Consider the following 15,630-nt stretch of genomic DNA (forward strand, 5'->3'; position numbering starts at 1 on the left):
GAAGTTTAGCAAGTGAATAATGAACTTCATTGCTTATATTCAGTTTTGAAGGTATTTTTACAGTTTTTAAAACCAGGAACTGTGTAGATGAAGACCAGACCAGCCTTGAGTGGTGGCATTGAAAGCATGAGCCACTGCACTGGATTTAGTGTTTTAGTGAAAATATTCTTGATGATTTTTGATAAGTTCATGAGAATCAGTCTTCATAATTGGTTACCCATTTTTTCTGGAAATGTTACTGCAAAGTATAGCTCATGATATCTAGAGTGAAGTAAAAGACATTTTTTTAATGACTGAAAAAATTATTCATGGCACAAGATTCAGGCATCCTTTTTTGACTTAAATAACTTAAGCCACACTTCAAAATGTATAAATTGGGTAGAATTAGTAGGTAGAAGATTATTCTCAGTGTTTAAAAGGCGTGCTAGGCTTGGTGGTTCTTGAGGCTGAGTTTAAAGTTACAAGCTGAAGGTCAGTCTTCTTGCATAGAAGGACCTACCTTAAAACCCATTTCTCTACACCTCCCAAGAAAAGCATGTTTTATTTTGTTTATCAGTGTGATAGATTTTTTTGGTTTTGTCAACTTGTCACAGTCAGAGTTGTCTGGGAAGAGGGGAATTGCACCTATTAGATTGGCCTGTATGTTGTCAAATCTATGGGAACATTGTCCTAATCTACAGGAAGAGGTGCCACCCCTGTATCTCTGGGTTGTATTACAAAAAGCAAGCTGAGCATGCCAGTGAACAGTTTTCATGGTGTCTTGCTTCAGTTCCTGCCTCCAGGTTCCTGTTGTGACTTTCCTCCGTAATGGATGAACAGTGATTGAAATGTGTGTGACAAATCATATACTCTCCATTTACTCTCCAGTCTGCTTTCAGGGTTTTACCATAACAACAAAGTAAACTAGGACACAAGTTGGTACCAGGAGTGTAATAATGCTGTGACAGACAGACCTGACCTTGTTGCTTTGGGGAATATTGTAGACATGGCTCAAAGCTAAATGGGCTGTTGTGTGGGAGCTTGGAAGTGCTGAGAAAAAGCCCAGAAAGCAGCTTTCTTTCATGGTCTCCACTTCTATTCCTGCCATGGCTTCTCAGTAGTGGTCCATGATGTTTTATCATACCAATAAAGCAATCATACAGAAGTTGGTACCAGTAGTAGAGTTTGAATCTACATAGATAGGTCCAATGTACTTGTATGAGCATGTTCACTTAAGTGTGGAAAGCAGAGGCATTGCATTGTGCTCCCCCACCCCCCAGCTAGACTTAATAGGCAGTTTTAAGCCATCCTGTGTGGATGCTGCAAATTAAACTCTGGTCCCCTATAGTAGCACTCCATGCTTTAATAAGACTTCATTTTATGTGTATGAGTATTTTGCATGTTAAGTGCGCACTGTGCATGCTGTAGCCATGGAGAAACAACTACCAACTTGGTGTTGGGAGTGGAACCTGTATCCTTTGCAAAAGCAAATTGCTCTAAGCCACTGAGTTGTCTTTATAGTATTCTTTATCATCAGTTTTATGCCCTATCTTAATTTTAGGGATATCAAAATGTGAAAGGCTAAGTCCTACATGCCTCTAACATGCACAAGGCCAGTTTTATTCTTACCACCACTAAAAAGAAAACACTGAGACCAATGGCACAATACAGTTTAATTAGGGTTTTGCTTAGAATTCAGAATCATGTAGAGTCGAATTCCTTGAACGCCACAGTATTTTTATTGTACAGATAGGCACTACTAGTTTTTGAAGGGCCACCATTTCAATTCACTGATGAGAAATCCTGTGTTCCTAAGATACTAAGCTGCTCTTAGCTATGTTGATGAGAATTGAGTTGGCTATTAGAATTTTGTTGAACATTGTCTAGCTGCCCCTCAGAATTGTCTACTAACACCAGTTTCTCTTGATTAATACTGGCTAATTTGTTCTGTAATCGCTGCTAAACTGGTGGAATTACTTAGATAGTACTTGGTTTGCATTTCTTCAATTACAGTTGACCACAGTTAATTATGTACTTTGTGTCATTGAAGTGCAGTCTTTCCGGGGTACCTGTTCAAGTGCCTTATTAAAGGAACTCGTTTTATTAGAAATTTATTTTGGTATAAGCTATAAATTCCAATTTGACTTCTTTCAATCACTCAGATTGAAAAGTTCTACCACATATAAGAACTTGGAAATCCAAGTGGTAGGCTATTGCTTCTCATAGAGCTATGCCTTTTAGTCTGAATTGCTTTTCTATTTGAGGGAAGAAGGAAGGTCTTTATTTGAAGCTCTTTGAAAGTGCTTTGTTCTGGAAGTTTTAAAGTGGACAGTGCAGGATAGAAGAAAAATAAACTTTGAGAGGGCTTGATCTTTGATATTGGGACTGGAGGCAAGTTTCAGGTGACTCAAGAACAGATCCTACTTAGAAGAATGGAACACAGAGAGTAGCTAGTGGCATTTTTTTTTTCCTGGCTCCAGGACATGGGTGAGCTGTGGTTGCAGCTATTAGTGGGAGATGAAAAGTGATGATAGGGTTAGGACTCGGGGGTTCGGTGTGGGGGAATGAGAGATTAAGTTTGATATCCCACTTGCCTGCGAGAGGACTAGGAAAAAAAAACAAAAAAATCCCTGGCTTCTGGGAAAGGACATTTTCAGGGCACTGTGAGAATCCCTACCTGAACTTGAGGTCTGGACACAGTAGAGTTTGTCTAACAGAATCATGGATCCTACCCCCACACTTTCAAAAGAAACCCAAGAAGATTTCCCTGACCTTTAGTGTTGTACACTATGGTATTTAGGTTCCGGAGAATTGTGGAATTTTACGAGTTAGAAAGTAGATTTAGTTGGTGTTGGTGGAATATATTTTAGACTTTAAAAATACCAAGGAATGAAAGACTTAACTATTTGGAGTTTTACTTGGGGAAGAACAACTACTTGTAGTAGTGGGCAAAGGTTACCTGTTGGCTTTGACATTCATCAAGATCTGTCAAATCTATCAGGCAAAGAGAGACATGCTTAATGTACCTGAAAAGTAATGTAAGTCTCTTAATGTGATTTTGTTTTTTTTGTAAAGCTTGTGCTATAATAGCCGGTGGGTGGGAAGCAAGTTGGATCGGCCAACGGAAATGATAACAGGTGACATGACCAGGAACTATACTTGGAAGACCTTTCCAAGGTTGTAGATTAAAGTAACATGAGAATCTTGATGAGGGAAAAGCATGGAAGAGACGGTCAGCCTTAGATAGAACCTTGTCATGGCAATCAACTAAGGAAACTTGATGTGTGCAGAGATGCCAAAGCTATACAGTAGTTAGGGTAGAATAGAAATGTAATGGAAAGCCTCATACTTTGAAAAGGACTGTGCAGATTAAGTCTGGAATAGCAGCAGGAAACGATGTTTATGAGCAAACTGACCAGATATGTTCAGTTTCTAGAGCTGCATAGGAAACAGGCTGAGAACAGTTTACAAGACTAGGCTATATGACACATTGCTAATTTAGTAGGTTAGAAAAGGAAGTACAAATTTACAATAGATAAAGAAGCAAAACAGCAAGGTCCAGGTTCTTGTGGCTTGAGCTTTTAGACCCAGAGGGAACTGGTGTTAAAGGCAGGAAGTCCCTATGGTGAAACTAACAGTCCAGAGATAGCTGTCTGGTCTGCACTGTCCTGAAGCTACAGCCAGGTCTTCTACTACCAAAGATGGTGACCACTGGAGTAGGAACTGGGTAACTAGATATGTTGTGCTGCTCTTGTGATTATAATTAATGGGCACACTGACTTTCTAGGTATCAAGCCTCATTACTCATGAGGGAGTCATACCCCATCTTTAACTGATCCAGAGTCAGCCTCTCGCCACAGAAGGTGAGTGGGCGAAGAGAACTTGATGCAAAAATGGAAAGAGAGATGTGTTGGTGCTCCAGTTCCAAAGAATCAGTTGAAGGAGCCTCATGTGGAGAGAAGTCTTCTATGTTGGAGGGTATATAGCCTTCATGGCTGGGAAGGTAGTCCACTGGGGTGACTGTCAAGGAATTGGTCAGGTTGCCCAGTTTTGAGTCAGGTTCCCTGCTTCCCAGCACCTTGTATAGATGAACTAGTCTTGTGTTGGCTGTGAGAGTTCCTGTAGGTTGTAGACTGGAGGCAATGTATATTGTGTCTTCCTTGGGGGTAGATTGATCTTGGAACCCTTGTCCTCTTTTGGGGCAATAGGGTTGTCTGAAGATTGGGGTCATTTGGTAAAGGACCTCATTGATGATCAGGGGCTCAGGCTCTTCGGGAGTGGGCCAGGCCATTAGGAGACTGTCCATGGCCTGGGAGAAGAAAGAATGGGTATGTAGGTCACTTTGACAACCTGTATCTCTGAGTTTCCAAAACCTTGCACCCTGCCTCGTCTCAGCCTCAGATGAGAAGCTGGACCTTTAAATTTTGGAGGCACTAGAGCCAGATATCCATGCCCTGCTCATCATTGCCAATCTCCAACTAAGGACAGATTGATGAGCTTAACCTTCAGTCTCTGAATCAAGCTATACCATTTGCTTTTTTCTAGTGGCATAGGCCTGGAGACAGAACGGGAAAGCTAGAGCGGAGTCTGGAGAGATGGAATATTTTCCAGGTTGGAGGTGGTAGAGGGAAATTAGTGTATTGAGCCTGCTGGTTTGTTGTCTTCTACCATTCATTGCTGAGAATCAAATCCAGGGGATTATACGTGCTAAGGCAAGTGCTTTACTACTGAGTCACATCCCTAACCCTGTTACTTGTTAGTACTGGGGGAAAAAAAAACAGAGTTTAGAAATGGGCGAGACTACTCATGAAGGACTTCTACTAAAGACCGCATCATCACTATGTAGTCCTGACCAGCCTGGATCTCTGCCTCCTGAGTGCTGGGATTAAAGGTGTGCATCGTGTCATTAAGGCCCTTTAAAAGCATGCTAAGGAGTTTGGGCTTTGATGGAATTAGATGATTTCAGTTAAGGCAATGTTCTTGTCAGATTGGGATTTAAAAAAGTATTTGAATAGCTTTTCTGTAACAGATTTTCATCTTCCCCTTTAGCTAGTCTTGATAATGCATTACTAAATTTTTCTGTTAACTTTTTCAGCATTTCTTTGGTCACCAGCTCTACCATGTCTTAATAAGTTTACTGCCAGTTCTCAAGTTCAAGTCCTTGGCACTTGATTAACATTTCTCCTACCAGGCTTTAGTTGAGTTCTTACATCTTATTCTGTTCCACAGTTTGCTTGGGCTTCCCAAGGTAGAGCTGTTAACAACTAGGCTTATATGAAAAGATTTCAGCCCCTAGTCTGCTCCTTTCTGCATCTATTTCCCATTTTACTTCCACATAGTTTCTCAGTGGGATCAACACATCTGTTTGGCATCTGACATTTCCATTAGTTCCCTATTTGCACTCCACTCAAGCAGTGCATTCAGACCACCCAGGAGGATCTTTGAGAATAGGCAAATTCTGAGGATGAGTCCCAGCTTTGATAGTCTTTGGGAATTTTTGATCAATCTCTGCCTTGTTTTTCTCACTTATTAAATGACAAGTTGCACTTCTTGGTATAATTAGCCTCTGATATGGTCACCTTTTGTGAGGGCATGACAAGTGTCAAGAAAGGAATGATGACAATGTCAAGAATTCCATGAAAGGCTTCCATTCTCTTAAAAGTTGGTTCTCCCATGGTCATCCTCAAGCTGGTCCTGGCGTGTATGTTTGTCTTGGAACATGCATGGCAGCTGTGCCAAAGCAAGGCTACCATGTGGGAGAGATTAACAGGATGGGAGAAGCTGTTTTCACTAGATGAGCTGTTCTGCCTCTGTGGGACAGTACTGACAGACCTCTCCAGCACTTCTTGGGGCTGGCTTCTAGAAAGCCCAGGGAAAGTTCCTTTAACCTTATGGTTCAGGAACACCATGGGCACTGATTTTAGTGATCTTCTGTGTAGTTTGGCCTTTTCCTTCAGAGTTTTAAGGTATATCTTTATTTCTAATCTATTTTCTGCCTCAGTCGGGCACAAAGTGCATAATATAGTTTTTTAGAAACAGACTACCTATGTACTTAAGAAGTCAAACCATCCAGGCTGTGGGGTTGCCTCAAAGTCTTCAACTAAATTTTTTTTTTTTTGGTTTTTCGAGACAGGGTTTCTCTGTGTAGCTTTGCGCCTTTCCTGGTACTCGCTTTGGAGACCAGGCTGGCCTCGAACTCACAGAGATCCGCCTGCCTCTGCCTCCCGAGTGCTGGGATTAAAGGCGTGCGCCACCACCGCCCGGCTCAACTAAATTTTTAAAGGCTGTTTATGGCCTGGAAAGATGGCTCAGAGGTTAAGAGCACTGGCAGCTCTTCCAGAGGTCCTGAGTTCAATTCCCAGCAACCACATGGTGGTTCACAACCATCTAATGAAATATAGTGCCGTCTTCTGGTGTGCAGCCATAAATGCAGACAGAACACTACACATAACAAATAAATTTAAAAAAACCTTAAAGGCTATTTATTCTTTGTGTATATGAGTGTTTTGCCTTCATGTATGTTCTGTACCACATGTGTGAAGTACCTGCAGAAGTCAGAAGAGGACATCGGACCCCAGAGGTGGTTGTGAGCCACCTTTTGGGTGCCAGTAACAACCTAGGTCCTCCTAAGCAAAAATGTGTGCTTTTGACCATTGATTCATCTTTCCAGCCACTAAAAGCTACTTAATTTTTTCCCCCAATGGACTATTTTTACAAAGTAATAATTCAGAGGTCAAAAAGAATATGCAATAAAAATCAAAAGGCTTCCTATTTTCAACTTTTCTTCAGAAGCAGCCACCATAATGGGCTTATGTATTTGGCAGACTTCTGTAAAAGCCATCTCCTTCATACCCATGAAAACTAAATTAAGCACTTGTTACAAACTTGACTTTTTTGTGAGACTCCTGATAGCTCACAGTGCTCCTGCTTTAGCCTCCCCAGTACAGAGATATGCATGTACCTTTTACCTCCCACTTGTAAGTGGTTTAAAAACCTTTAAGCACATACAGGTCTCACTTTTCTTTTTTCTTTTTTTTTTTTTTTTTTTTTTGGTTTTTCGAGACAGGGTTTCTCTGTGTAGCTTTGCGCCTCTCCTGGAACTCACTTGGTAGCCCAGACTGGCCTCGAACTCACAGAGATCCGCCTGGCTCTGCCTCCCGAGTGCTGGGATTAAAGGCGTGCGCCACCACCGCCCGGCTGGTCTCACTTTTCTTTATGCGTGTTGTTTTATTGCTATGACTAGTGTACTTTTGCCATGTGGCTTTGGGCATCTATTTATATGCCAGTTTTTGCTGCTGTACTATCTCTAAACTTTTGTGCATCTTATTTGAGGTTTTGTCCAGCCTGTAGCATCTCTGTGTGCCTCTATTTCCTGGTCAGAGTCCATGGTGTGAAGGCCAGTGTTTTCACCCAGCACAGAGCTGCCTTCCACTGTGTTTTAGCCTTAGATTGTCAAGCTTAATTGGTTCAAATCCTGGTACTTGAATACTCTTATGCCAGCAAGGCAACTTCTAAGGCCTTGTGGCTCATTATATACTCCCGTAGATTATGGTCATCCAGTGAGGGCCAGTGTGTGGATACCTCCCTAGTGAGTGTTCAGCTCTGCAGTATGGGACACTAGAAACACTCCTCATACTGTGCTTAAAGGTCTGTTGTAAGGTGTAATGTCTTCATATCCTGCTTGGAAATGAATTTAGCATCCATTGTTTATCACTAGTATTGGGCAAGTTATTTGGTCCTCTGCTTCAGTTTCCTCATCTGAAAAATCAAGATAATACTGACTTGTAGCTGCCAATAAATTGCTGATACATGAAATTAAAAGTGCCTGCTACATAGGAAGTAATATGTAGGTTATGTATAAATATAATGTTGATTCACTCTAATTATGTACTTGACTAGTACATAGTATAGTATATGGTGAATGTACGTCTATCATTGTCACTACTCTTGCTATTGTAAACAAAAATCCCTCAATAGAGAGAAGTCTCCAAGTATGGTTGTTCTTGGGAAGAAATGAAAACTGAAAAGAAGTGGACATGGTGGATGATGCCTATAATCCCAGCACTTGGGAGTCTGAGGCAGGAAGATGAGTTTGAGGCCAATCTGAGCTATAGAGTGAAAAGCTATCTCAAAAACAAACTGCAACAAAAAAGTAAAAAGCATTTGCTTCACAGGGTATCTTCTTACTCTTAGTAATAAAATGTGAAACGATGGCACTTGGTACTCAGATAGTCGGGCAAGTTATCCAAGATGCACACTGGTAAACAACAGCAGCAGGCTCTTCCAGAACCAACTGCAAAGATGCCGAACTGCAGTGATTTCAATTCCTAAAGCAGAGGTGACTAGGAGCAGTTCCTCTAAGCAGAGGCAAGGCCACTGGCTTCTGGCTTAAGGAAGTGAATCAAAAGAATCTTGAAAAAAAGGCTTTCAGGACTCACAGCAACAGGAAAGATTGGCATGTGGCTTCCTTTCCCTCTTGTTCTTCAGATGCCACAACTTTCTGACCTCCTCCAGAGATATCCCATCTTGCCCCCTTCCGTGCCAAAGTCCCTTTGCTTCTTTATCCCCAGTGCTCTCTCATTTGTATGTTGAGCCATCTCTTCCATAAAGCCTTTCCTTTATATACATAATGGCTTCCCACAAAAATCAAAACTAAGGGTTGCTTTTACTTTGTTCTGTCCTCCAACAGGATTGGGAAAGTTAAATTCAGTTGCTTGAATTTGGATCAGTTAATTATCAGGGTACTATTCCAAATGACAAAAAACAACCAAAAATACATATTATCTTCTTTTGAAATAAGTTGAAGTGAGGGGCATTAAAGCTCATGGAGTCATAAAGTTTGGTAGGTCTTATGTTCATGGGCTTCAGAAGTTCTCATGCATGGACTGCTCTTGAGTCCAGAAGAAAACTGATAACTCATTATCAACTCAGCTCATCCACAGCATCTTATTCCTGGGAGGATTTCTTTAGATGTGGTCATTCACTAGCACTATACTAGCTGCAATGTGACTTTGTACCTTACCTCTGCAATGGGGTACTTCTTTACCCATGTGCTATTTGCTGGATCTGGAATGGTTCTGCTGTACCATTGAGGTCTGAGAGTAGAAAGGAAAGCAAATAACCTATAAATAAGAAAACAGTGACAATTAAATGTGTGTACAAAGGCACAGTCTCACAGGCTCTCAGTGCAGTTATTTTAGGGGAGAGGATTCTTTTGTATGAAACGAGTAAAAGACAAACCCTGAAAGAAACATTGTCCAAGGCAGGAGTTCTTTGGATTGATGACAATAAGTCAGGATACAACCACTTAGAGTTTGCTAAATAAACTAAAAATTTTTGTTCCACTAAATTTTTAGTAGTCCCTCACTATTTAGCCATGCATTAATTCAGCAAGTAACATTAAATATGTGATCAGTACAGTGGCACATGCTGGAAATAGAAGAGCAAAACAAGATATTGTTCATATGCTTGGGGATCTTGCTAGTGAGCTAATTAAAATAATTATTATAATGAAGATTTAAAATAGGATATAGAATAGTGTAATATCTTGATTATAATCATGTTTAAAATACCAAGAAAAGGGTATTTTAGAGAAATATCTGTTAACGGTGATTACACTTTGTGATCAGAGGAAATTGGAGGTCTTAATGTGATGAGAAAAAAATTCAAGAAGCTTATTAAGTGCACATGACTTAAAACTATTGGCCATTAAAGAATTAAAACCAGTCAGGCAGTGGTGGCACATGCCTTTAATCGCAGCACTTGTGAGGCAGGGTCAGGTGGATCTCTGTGAGTTTGAGGCCAGCCTGGTCTACAGAGTGAGTTCTAGGACAGCCATGGTGGTTACACAGAGAAACCCTGTCACAGAAAAAAAAAAGGAAAAAAAAAATCAAACCCAATATAAAGTATTGTTCAAAGACTGATAAGCTTTGATGAAGAAAGGCCAGCTATGATTTAACTGTTAAATTAGGGATTCTCAACCTTTCTAATGCTGTAGCCTTTCCATATAGTTGCTCATGTTGTGATAACTTCAGCCATAAAATTATTTTCATCGCTACTTCATAACTAATTTTGCTACTGTTATGAATCTTAATGTAAATATCTGATACACAGGATATCTGATAAGCAACTTCTGTGAAAGGGTTGCTAACTCACAGGTTGAGGACCACTATGTTAGATAACTAGATATGCTATGTGGCAATGGTGGGTAGTGATAGCTTGGATATGATTCTCTTTTACTACTGAGATAAACTTTATCAAAGTATTTTTAAAAGTTATTTGTTTTTGTCTTTTTATGTGTATGAATGTTTTGCCTGGTGCCCACAGAGGCCAGAAGAGGGCACTGGATCTCCTGGAACTAGAGTAACAGACAGTTGTGAGCCACCATGTGGGTGCTAGGAAATGAACCTGAGCCCACTACAAGGGCAACTGGTGCTTTTAACTGCTGAACCATGTCTCCAGCCCCTTACAAAGTCTAAAGAGCTCTGCTTTGGTGATCTTTGGGTAGATCTGCCAGACAAAGTGCACCGTCTGGCAGAATGTCAAGTTTGTTATATTTGAATGCCAAGTTGTATTACTTGGCATCTAAAGAAAGCTTTGTGTTGAAAAATGAACTGATTATTTTTCCTTTGCAAAATAGTATATTTTAAAGTTAATTTTTAAAAAATGATTTAAAGTATTATTTTGTATTGGTGTGGGTGCACATGTGTTATCATGCATGTGAAGTCAAAGGACAACTTGGTGTAGTGGGTTCCAGGGATCAATCTGTCATCAGACTTGGTGACAAGTGCCTAACCCACTGAGACATCTGTCTTGTCGGCCCAATTTTTATAAAATAAGTAGAAATAAATTCACCTATGGTTCCCAAATATAACCACCATTTAATTCTGTGTTGTGTATCTTTGGAGCAGAGTGTTCATTGCCACTTAATATTTTATTTCCTCCTTTTTCCTCAATTCAGGATCTTGATTTATTGAAATGACAGTGAATGCAGCTAAAAGACCATAATGTTGGCCACTCTTGCCTCACTGAGTTATGTCTTTTGAGATAAAACTGAAAGTATCATATGCAACTTTCAAGCTCCTTAAAAGGAAAGAATTGACACCTTTTCCTTTTTACCCCATTGTAGAATACAATATCGGTAGTTCCCACAGCTGTGAGATCACAGGGTGAAAGGTCATGCAGAAGCTGTAGGATAATAGAGTGCAATATATCATCCAAATCAGGATAGAAAATTTGTTGCTGTCAACTGTGGAGCTACCAAAGCAGCCCTTTACCCAGGTGAGAACGTGCTACACAGCTTATATAGATTCAAGCTGATAGAGTACACACAACCAACTGCGTATTGAGAGCTTATTTGGAGGTTGTAACAGGAACACAACTACTCACATACCCTTGATGGAAGAACAGTCCTCTACCTTGGAAAATGACTCTTGGTGTGTTCCTTTGGGAGGCACTGCATAGAATGATGAGAGAGGAAGGGGACCTACCTCTTCCTAGTTAGTCAGATGAGCTTAGTCACCCTGGTGATTAGTGGAGTGTCAGATGTCAGATTGCCTGCTCACCTCAACTGTGTATGTGACATGTTTCTGTGTATGGATTATTTCAAAATGTAAATACGGTTTGCAAAATTTAAAAACTAATAGCATTCATTACCTCTAACTTCAATATTATCTTTAGTGGATAAATAGTAAGACACCCAACATCCTTCCCTGCCCTCCACATACCTATGCATAATTTCCCCGTATGTGCATACACATATGTATAACACACACACACACACACACACACACACACACACACACACACACACACGCACGCACGTATTAAATTGGGGGATGTAACAAACTCAACTCACTTTTGCCGGAAGGAACGGATTGAGAAAAGACCCACCGTGATGATAGCAATGCAAATGCTTGATGCCACAAATGCTTTCCAGTTGGCTTTGCCTGCAAAGTTAGCAAATCTTGTTACGGTGTTATCGTCAGGAAAGACTTCAAAAGTCTGACTTTCGTGAATCCTCTAGACCTTAACCCACAGTGCCTGGGTAGTTGGGTTTAGGAACAAAGTCAACTCATTTTTGACTATTCAGTTAGAAGGACACTATGGGGACCCAGCTGTATATATTCTAAGAGGCATCCAGCCCTGCAAGGGCTCCCCCAGCTCACAGATGTGGAAAGAGTATTCAGTGGTGGATATAAGCCTCACAGGGCTTCCTGGATGAGGGGTAATATTTCTACTGCATTTTGAAAAATGAGTTGACAGTCTTCAAGTAGACAGTGTGGTGGGAGGGCAACGTAGAGATTAACAACAAGTGTGAAGTGCCTGCAAGAAAGTCAGCAGTGAGGTAAGAAAAATCGAGTAGGAATGTGTCTATGTTAGAGTCCACAGTGGACTGGCTGTCTTCAGTTTCTTACCCTGTGGACAAAATTCCCTTTCGTTTCCTTGGGGACTTTCACCAGCAGCAGTCAGAGCTGTCATCCATAGGACGTATGTCACTCCAGGCTGCAGGCTGCTTATTGGATATGAATTTTGGGAGTGTCTGTACGGAATTTCTGAAAGGAAGACAAAGGAAAAGAAGGCTGTGTAAAGAAAATAGCCAATGTAGGTACTCACCTATTTCTATTTTTAATGCATCATTTAATTTGAGAGAGAAGCATATTTGCCTCCTATGTACAATCTCCTGGGTTGCATCCTCAGCATCTGTCAAGCTAGAATGTGAATAGCAGTAGCTGCTGGCTCACTCAGCCAGTCTGTGCCTATGCTGAGGACAATAGTGGAAACTGGAACTTAGGACTGGGTCCAACTTCATCAATGGCCCATGAACAGTCACAGATGCGTGTTGCCTGCTCTGAACACACAGCATCACCTCAGAGAATTCACCATGTAACAGGAAGAACAGACTTTGTCCACTCTTCTGTTCTACTTAACTATGGGTAGATAGTAAGAAGGAGCCCTGGAATATTCCCTCTGCCCCACTAAAAAGGGTTGAGGCATGAGCAGATCATTTCATAGGCTGTATTTTACAACTTTTTTTTTTTTGTCTTTTATAAACTGTATTTTACAACCTGTTGAGAAAAATATCTTGTGGAAAATTCCAAGGTCTGCTATAATTGCTTACAGAGATGATTAAGTGGGTGTGTGGGGATCCCTATTCCTAAAGGAGGGGATTTTAAAAAAACGTTCTTTTAGGAAGCGCTTCTGTTCATCTTGCAGGCACCAGGGAGTCAGCTGTCCAACTGTGTGAGGTGTCCTGAGCTGAGGAAGCGAGATGAGACACTGGAACAGAAAGGAAGGGATTTCTATGGTTTGCTGGGCTGGTTCGCACATGCCTATTTGAAGAACAAAAATAGCAGCTGATGTGGGGAGGTGAGAGTGGCAGAGTCAGCAGTTTTGTTGGGAAAATAGGCTGAGTTGTGTAATGAGAGAAGTCAAACAAGAAAGACTGGTCCTGCTGCCTCTGGGCTGTGATCCCAGGAGAGATAAAGGGGTCCCTTCAAGCCTCAGTGGATGGAAATTTAAACTCAGGTGGTTCAGTGATAAAGGGATGAATTTAGAAGGATGTGATCGCTGCCAACTCTCTGAAAGAATGTGCCTATGAAGGTCAAGAAGAGTAGACTTGAACAGTTACACTGATTCTGGGAATGAATTCAACCATTTGTTATTCAATGGATACCTGGCTTACTTAGTAAGTACACCTACCATCTCTCTGGTTGTGTTCTAGAGGAGAGAAATGGTGATTGAATTGCTATAGCTTGTGTCCTTGAATGCTCAGAACTTGTTGGCAAAAACAGGCAAGCAGAGGCAAGTGTCCTGCAGAAGGGAGGTTTTTGCTGTTGGAGCACCAGTGCATGTGGCCATGCCAGCAGATATCCTGACAGCAGGCTGTGCACTGATGCCAGGGCACTCTTAATTCTTCACCTCACCTGTCCCTGTAAAGCTAGTGTAGTGACAAAGAACTGATACTTCCACATGCGTTTGCATTGCACTTGGGGACTGAGTAATGTAGTGGTATTTGCTCCGCCCATGACCTTGGGCTGTAGGGCCTGAAGGAGGTGGTGTTTCCTGTCCGTACACAACCTCTTAAAAGGAGAGGGAGAAGGGTCACATGTTCTTTAACTCTGGCATGATCAGACACCAGCAGGTCTGGGAACTGAACCTGGGTCCTCTGGAACATCAGTCAGTGCTCTTAACCATAGAGCCATCTCTTGTACAATGCACCCTATAGCCCAAGGTCATGGGTGGAGTAAATACCACTAGACTTTTCTAGTTCCTCTGCACACTGAAGGCTGTGAGGATAGGGAATGGGGCTTAGTCACTAATGTGTGCTTACTGGAATAAGTGGGAATTTAATCTAGACTAGTAAAAAATCAGACTGTGAATCTTGCCTTTTAGCTTATTTAAAAATACCCTTGTGTAGGCTCTACATGCATCAGATCTGTGAGAAAATATAGTAGGTTATTTTCAACATCTACAGCAACAGCTACAAGGACCAACTTAACCACACTGATCTTTGTGGTTGTAAATAGGCATTGGCTTAAATTTTGCCAAAAGGAAAATCATTTCTGGGGCAAATATTACAGGAAGGATCCCAAATACCCCATGAAAAGGCCAGTTGATTGACCAGCCTTCAGGAGGCCTCAGAACTGTCTTACTCTGACAGGCCTGGTGACAGATTAGCTAACAAATGACAGAAAGTCTACAGAGCTGTTAATTAAGAATGAATCAACTCACAGAGATAGATGTGGAAAGATCATCGAAAGTGCAGGTCCTATAAAAAAAGATCCCAAGCACATTTTTGTGTGTGCGTTATTTTCCCCCCAGAGGAATATACACAGAGCAGCCTGAGAACTTTTATTTTCTCTCAGAACTAATGTAAAAATTAACAGTGAGAGTCATAACTGAGAGAAAGGTCAACAGAGAAGACAACTCTTCTTAAGGTTCCTAGGCAAAAAGCTCTCCCGTGGCAACACTCTGGAGCCTACCACTCAAGTAGTCTTATATTTCTGAGCCAATAATTCCAATGAAGGGATGAAAATGCCCCTTCTTTCTAACAAATGCTCTTGAAAGAAAGCCAACTGCTTATGAAACAGAGAGGGCCAACCCAAGAAACAACAAAAATAAAAACAAAGCAGTTCTGATTAGATCAAAGATCTGAAGAGCAGAACTCAAGTGACTAGTTACTTGAAGGAATGATTCATGAAACCATTTGAGATAATGCTGCAGCCAGAATTTATTGTAATTGTGTTTGCTTTTCCAGCTATAGAACAATTATAGGTCATAAAAAGTTATCTAAATTGTGCTGTATTTTATCTATTCCAAGAAGAAAATAATATGATAATTACAAATGTGAAGAGTTAAGAAGTGCCTGAATGTTTTGAGCCTCGAGGACGTATATGATTAGCACTGAAGTGCCTTAACTGTTTCATTAAATTGCCAGCTCTACTTTGACAATCAACATCATCAATGACATTATAAGTCTGAACTTTCTTGAGTGTCATATTCCTCTTGTTTAAAAACTCATGCTAACCCAGGAGTTTTGGGTTGTAAAACTGGATTTCTTTTTACCTTTTACCTGTCTTTATGTTTTTTTTTTTTTTAACCAGTTCAACAAATACACAAGTGTTATTATTTGTCATCTGCTTTGAGACA

The 15,630-nt window shown here is 40.9% G+C and overlaps 1 protein-coding gene across 3 annotated transcripts in view; it reads right to left on the reverse strand.

Annotated features, from left to right (window-relative positions):
• Window positions 1–1,633: 1,633 nt before the first annotated feature.
• The window catches only part of Il12rb2 (interleukin 12 receptor subunit beta 2), an 87,050-nt gene continuing 73,053 nt past the window's right edge, over window positions 1,634–15,630 (reverse strand). For 2 of the 3 annotated variants that reach the window (XM_052721314.1, XM_052721313.1), the window contains exons 15-17: window positions 12,396–12,533; window positions 11,837–11,927; window positions 7,342–9,101 (exon numbers count right to left, since the gene is read on the reverse strand). In XM_052721314.1, the coding sequence (XP_052577274.1) occupies window positions 8,969–9,101; window positions 11,837–11,927; window positions 12,396–12,533 (362 nt within the window). In that variant the 3' untranslated portion in view covers window positions 7,342–8,968. Of the gene's footprint in view, window positions 4,289–7,341; window positions 9,102–11,836; window positions 11,928–12,395; window positions 12,534–15,630 lie in introns of those variants that run through there. The other variant, XM_052721316.1, reaches the window with a different exon arrangement.

The sequence above is a fragment of the Peromyscus californicus genome, unplaced genomic scaffold (assembly GCF_007827085.1).
Source record: "Peromyscus californicus insignis strain IS unplaced genomic scaffold, ASM782708v3 Scaffold_6__1_contigs__length_162567912, whole genome shotgun sequence".
Lineage (NCBI taxonomy): Eukaryota > Metazoa > Chordata > Mammalia > Rodentia > Cricetidae > Peromyscus > Peromyscus californicus.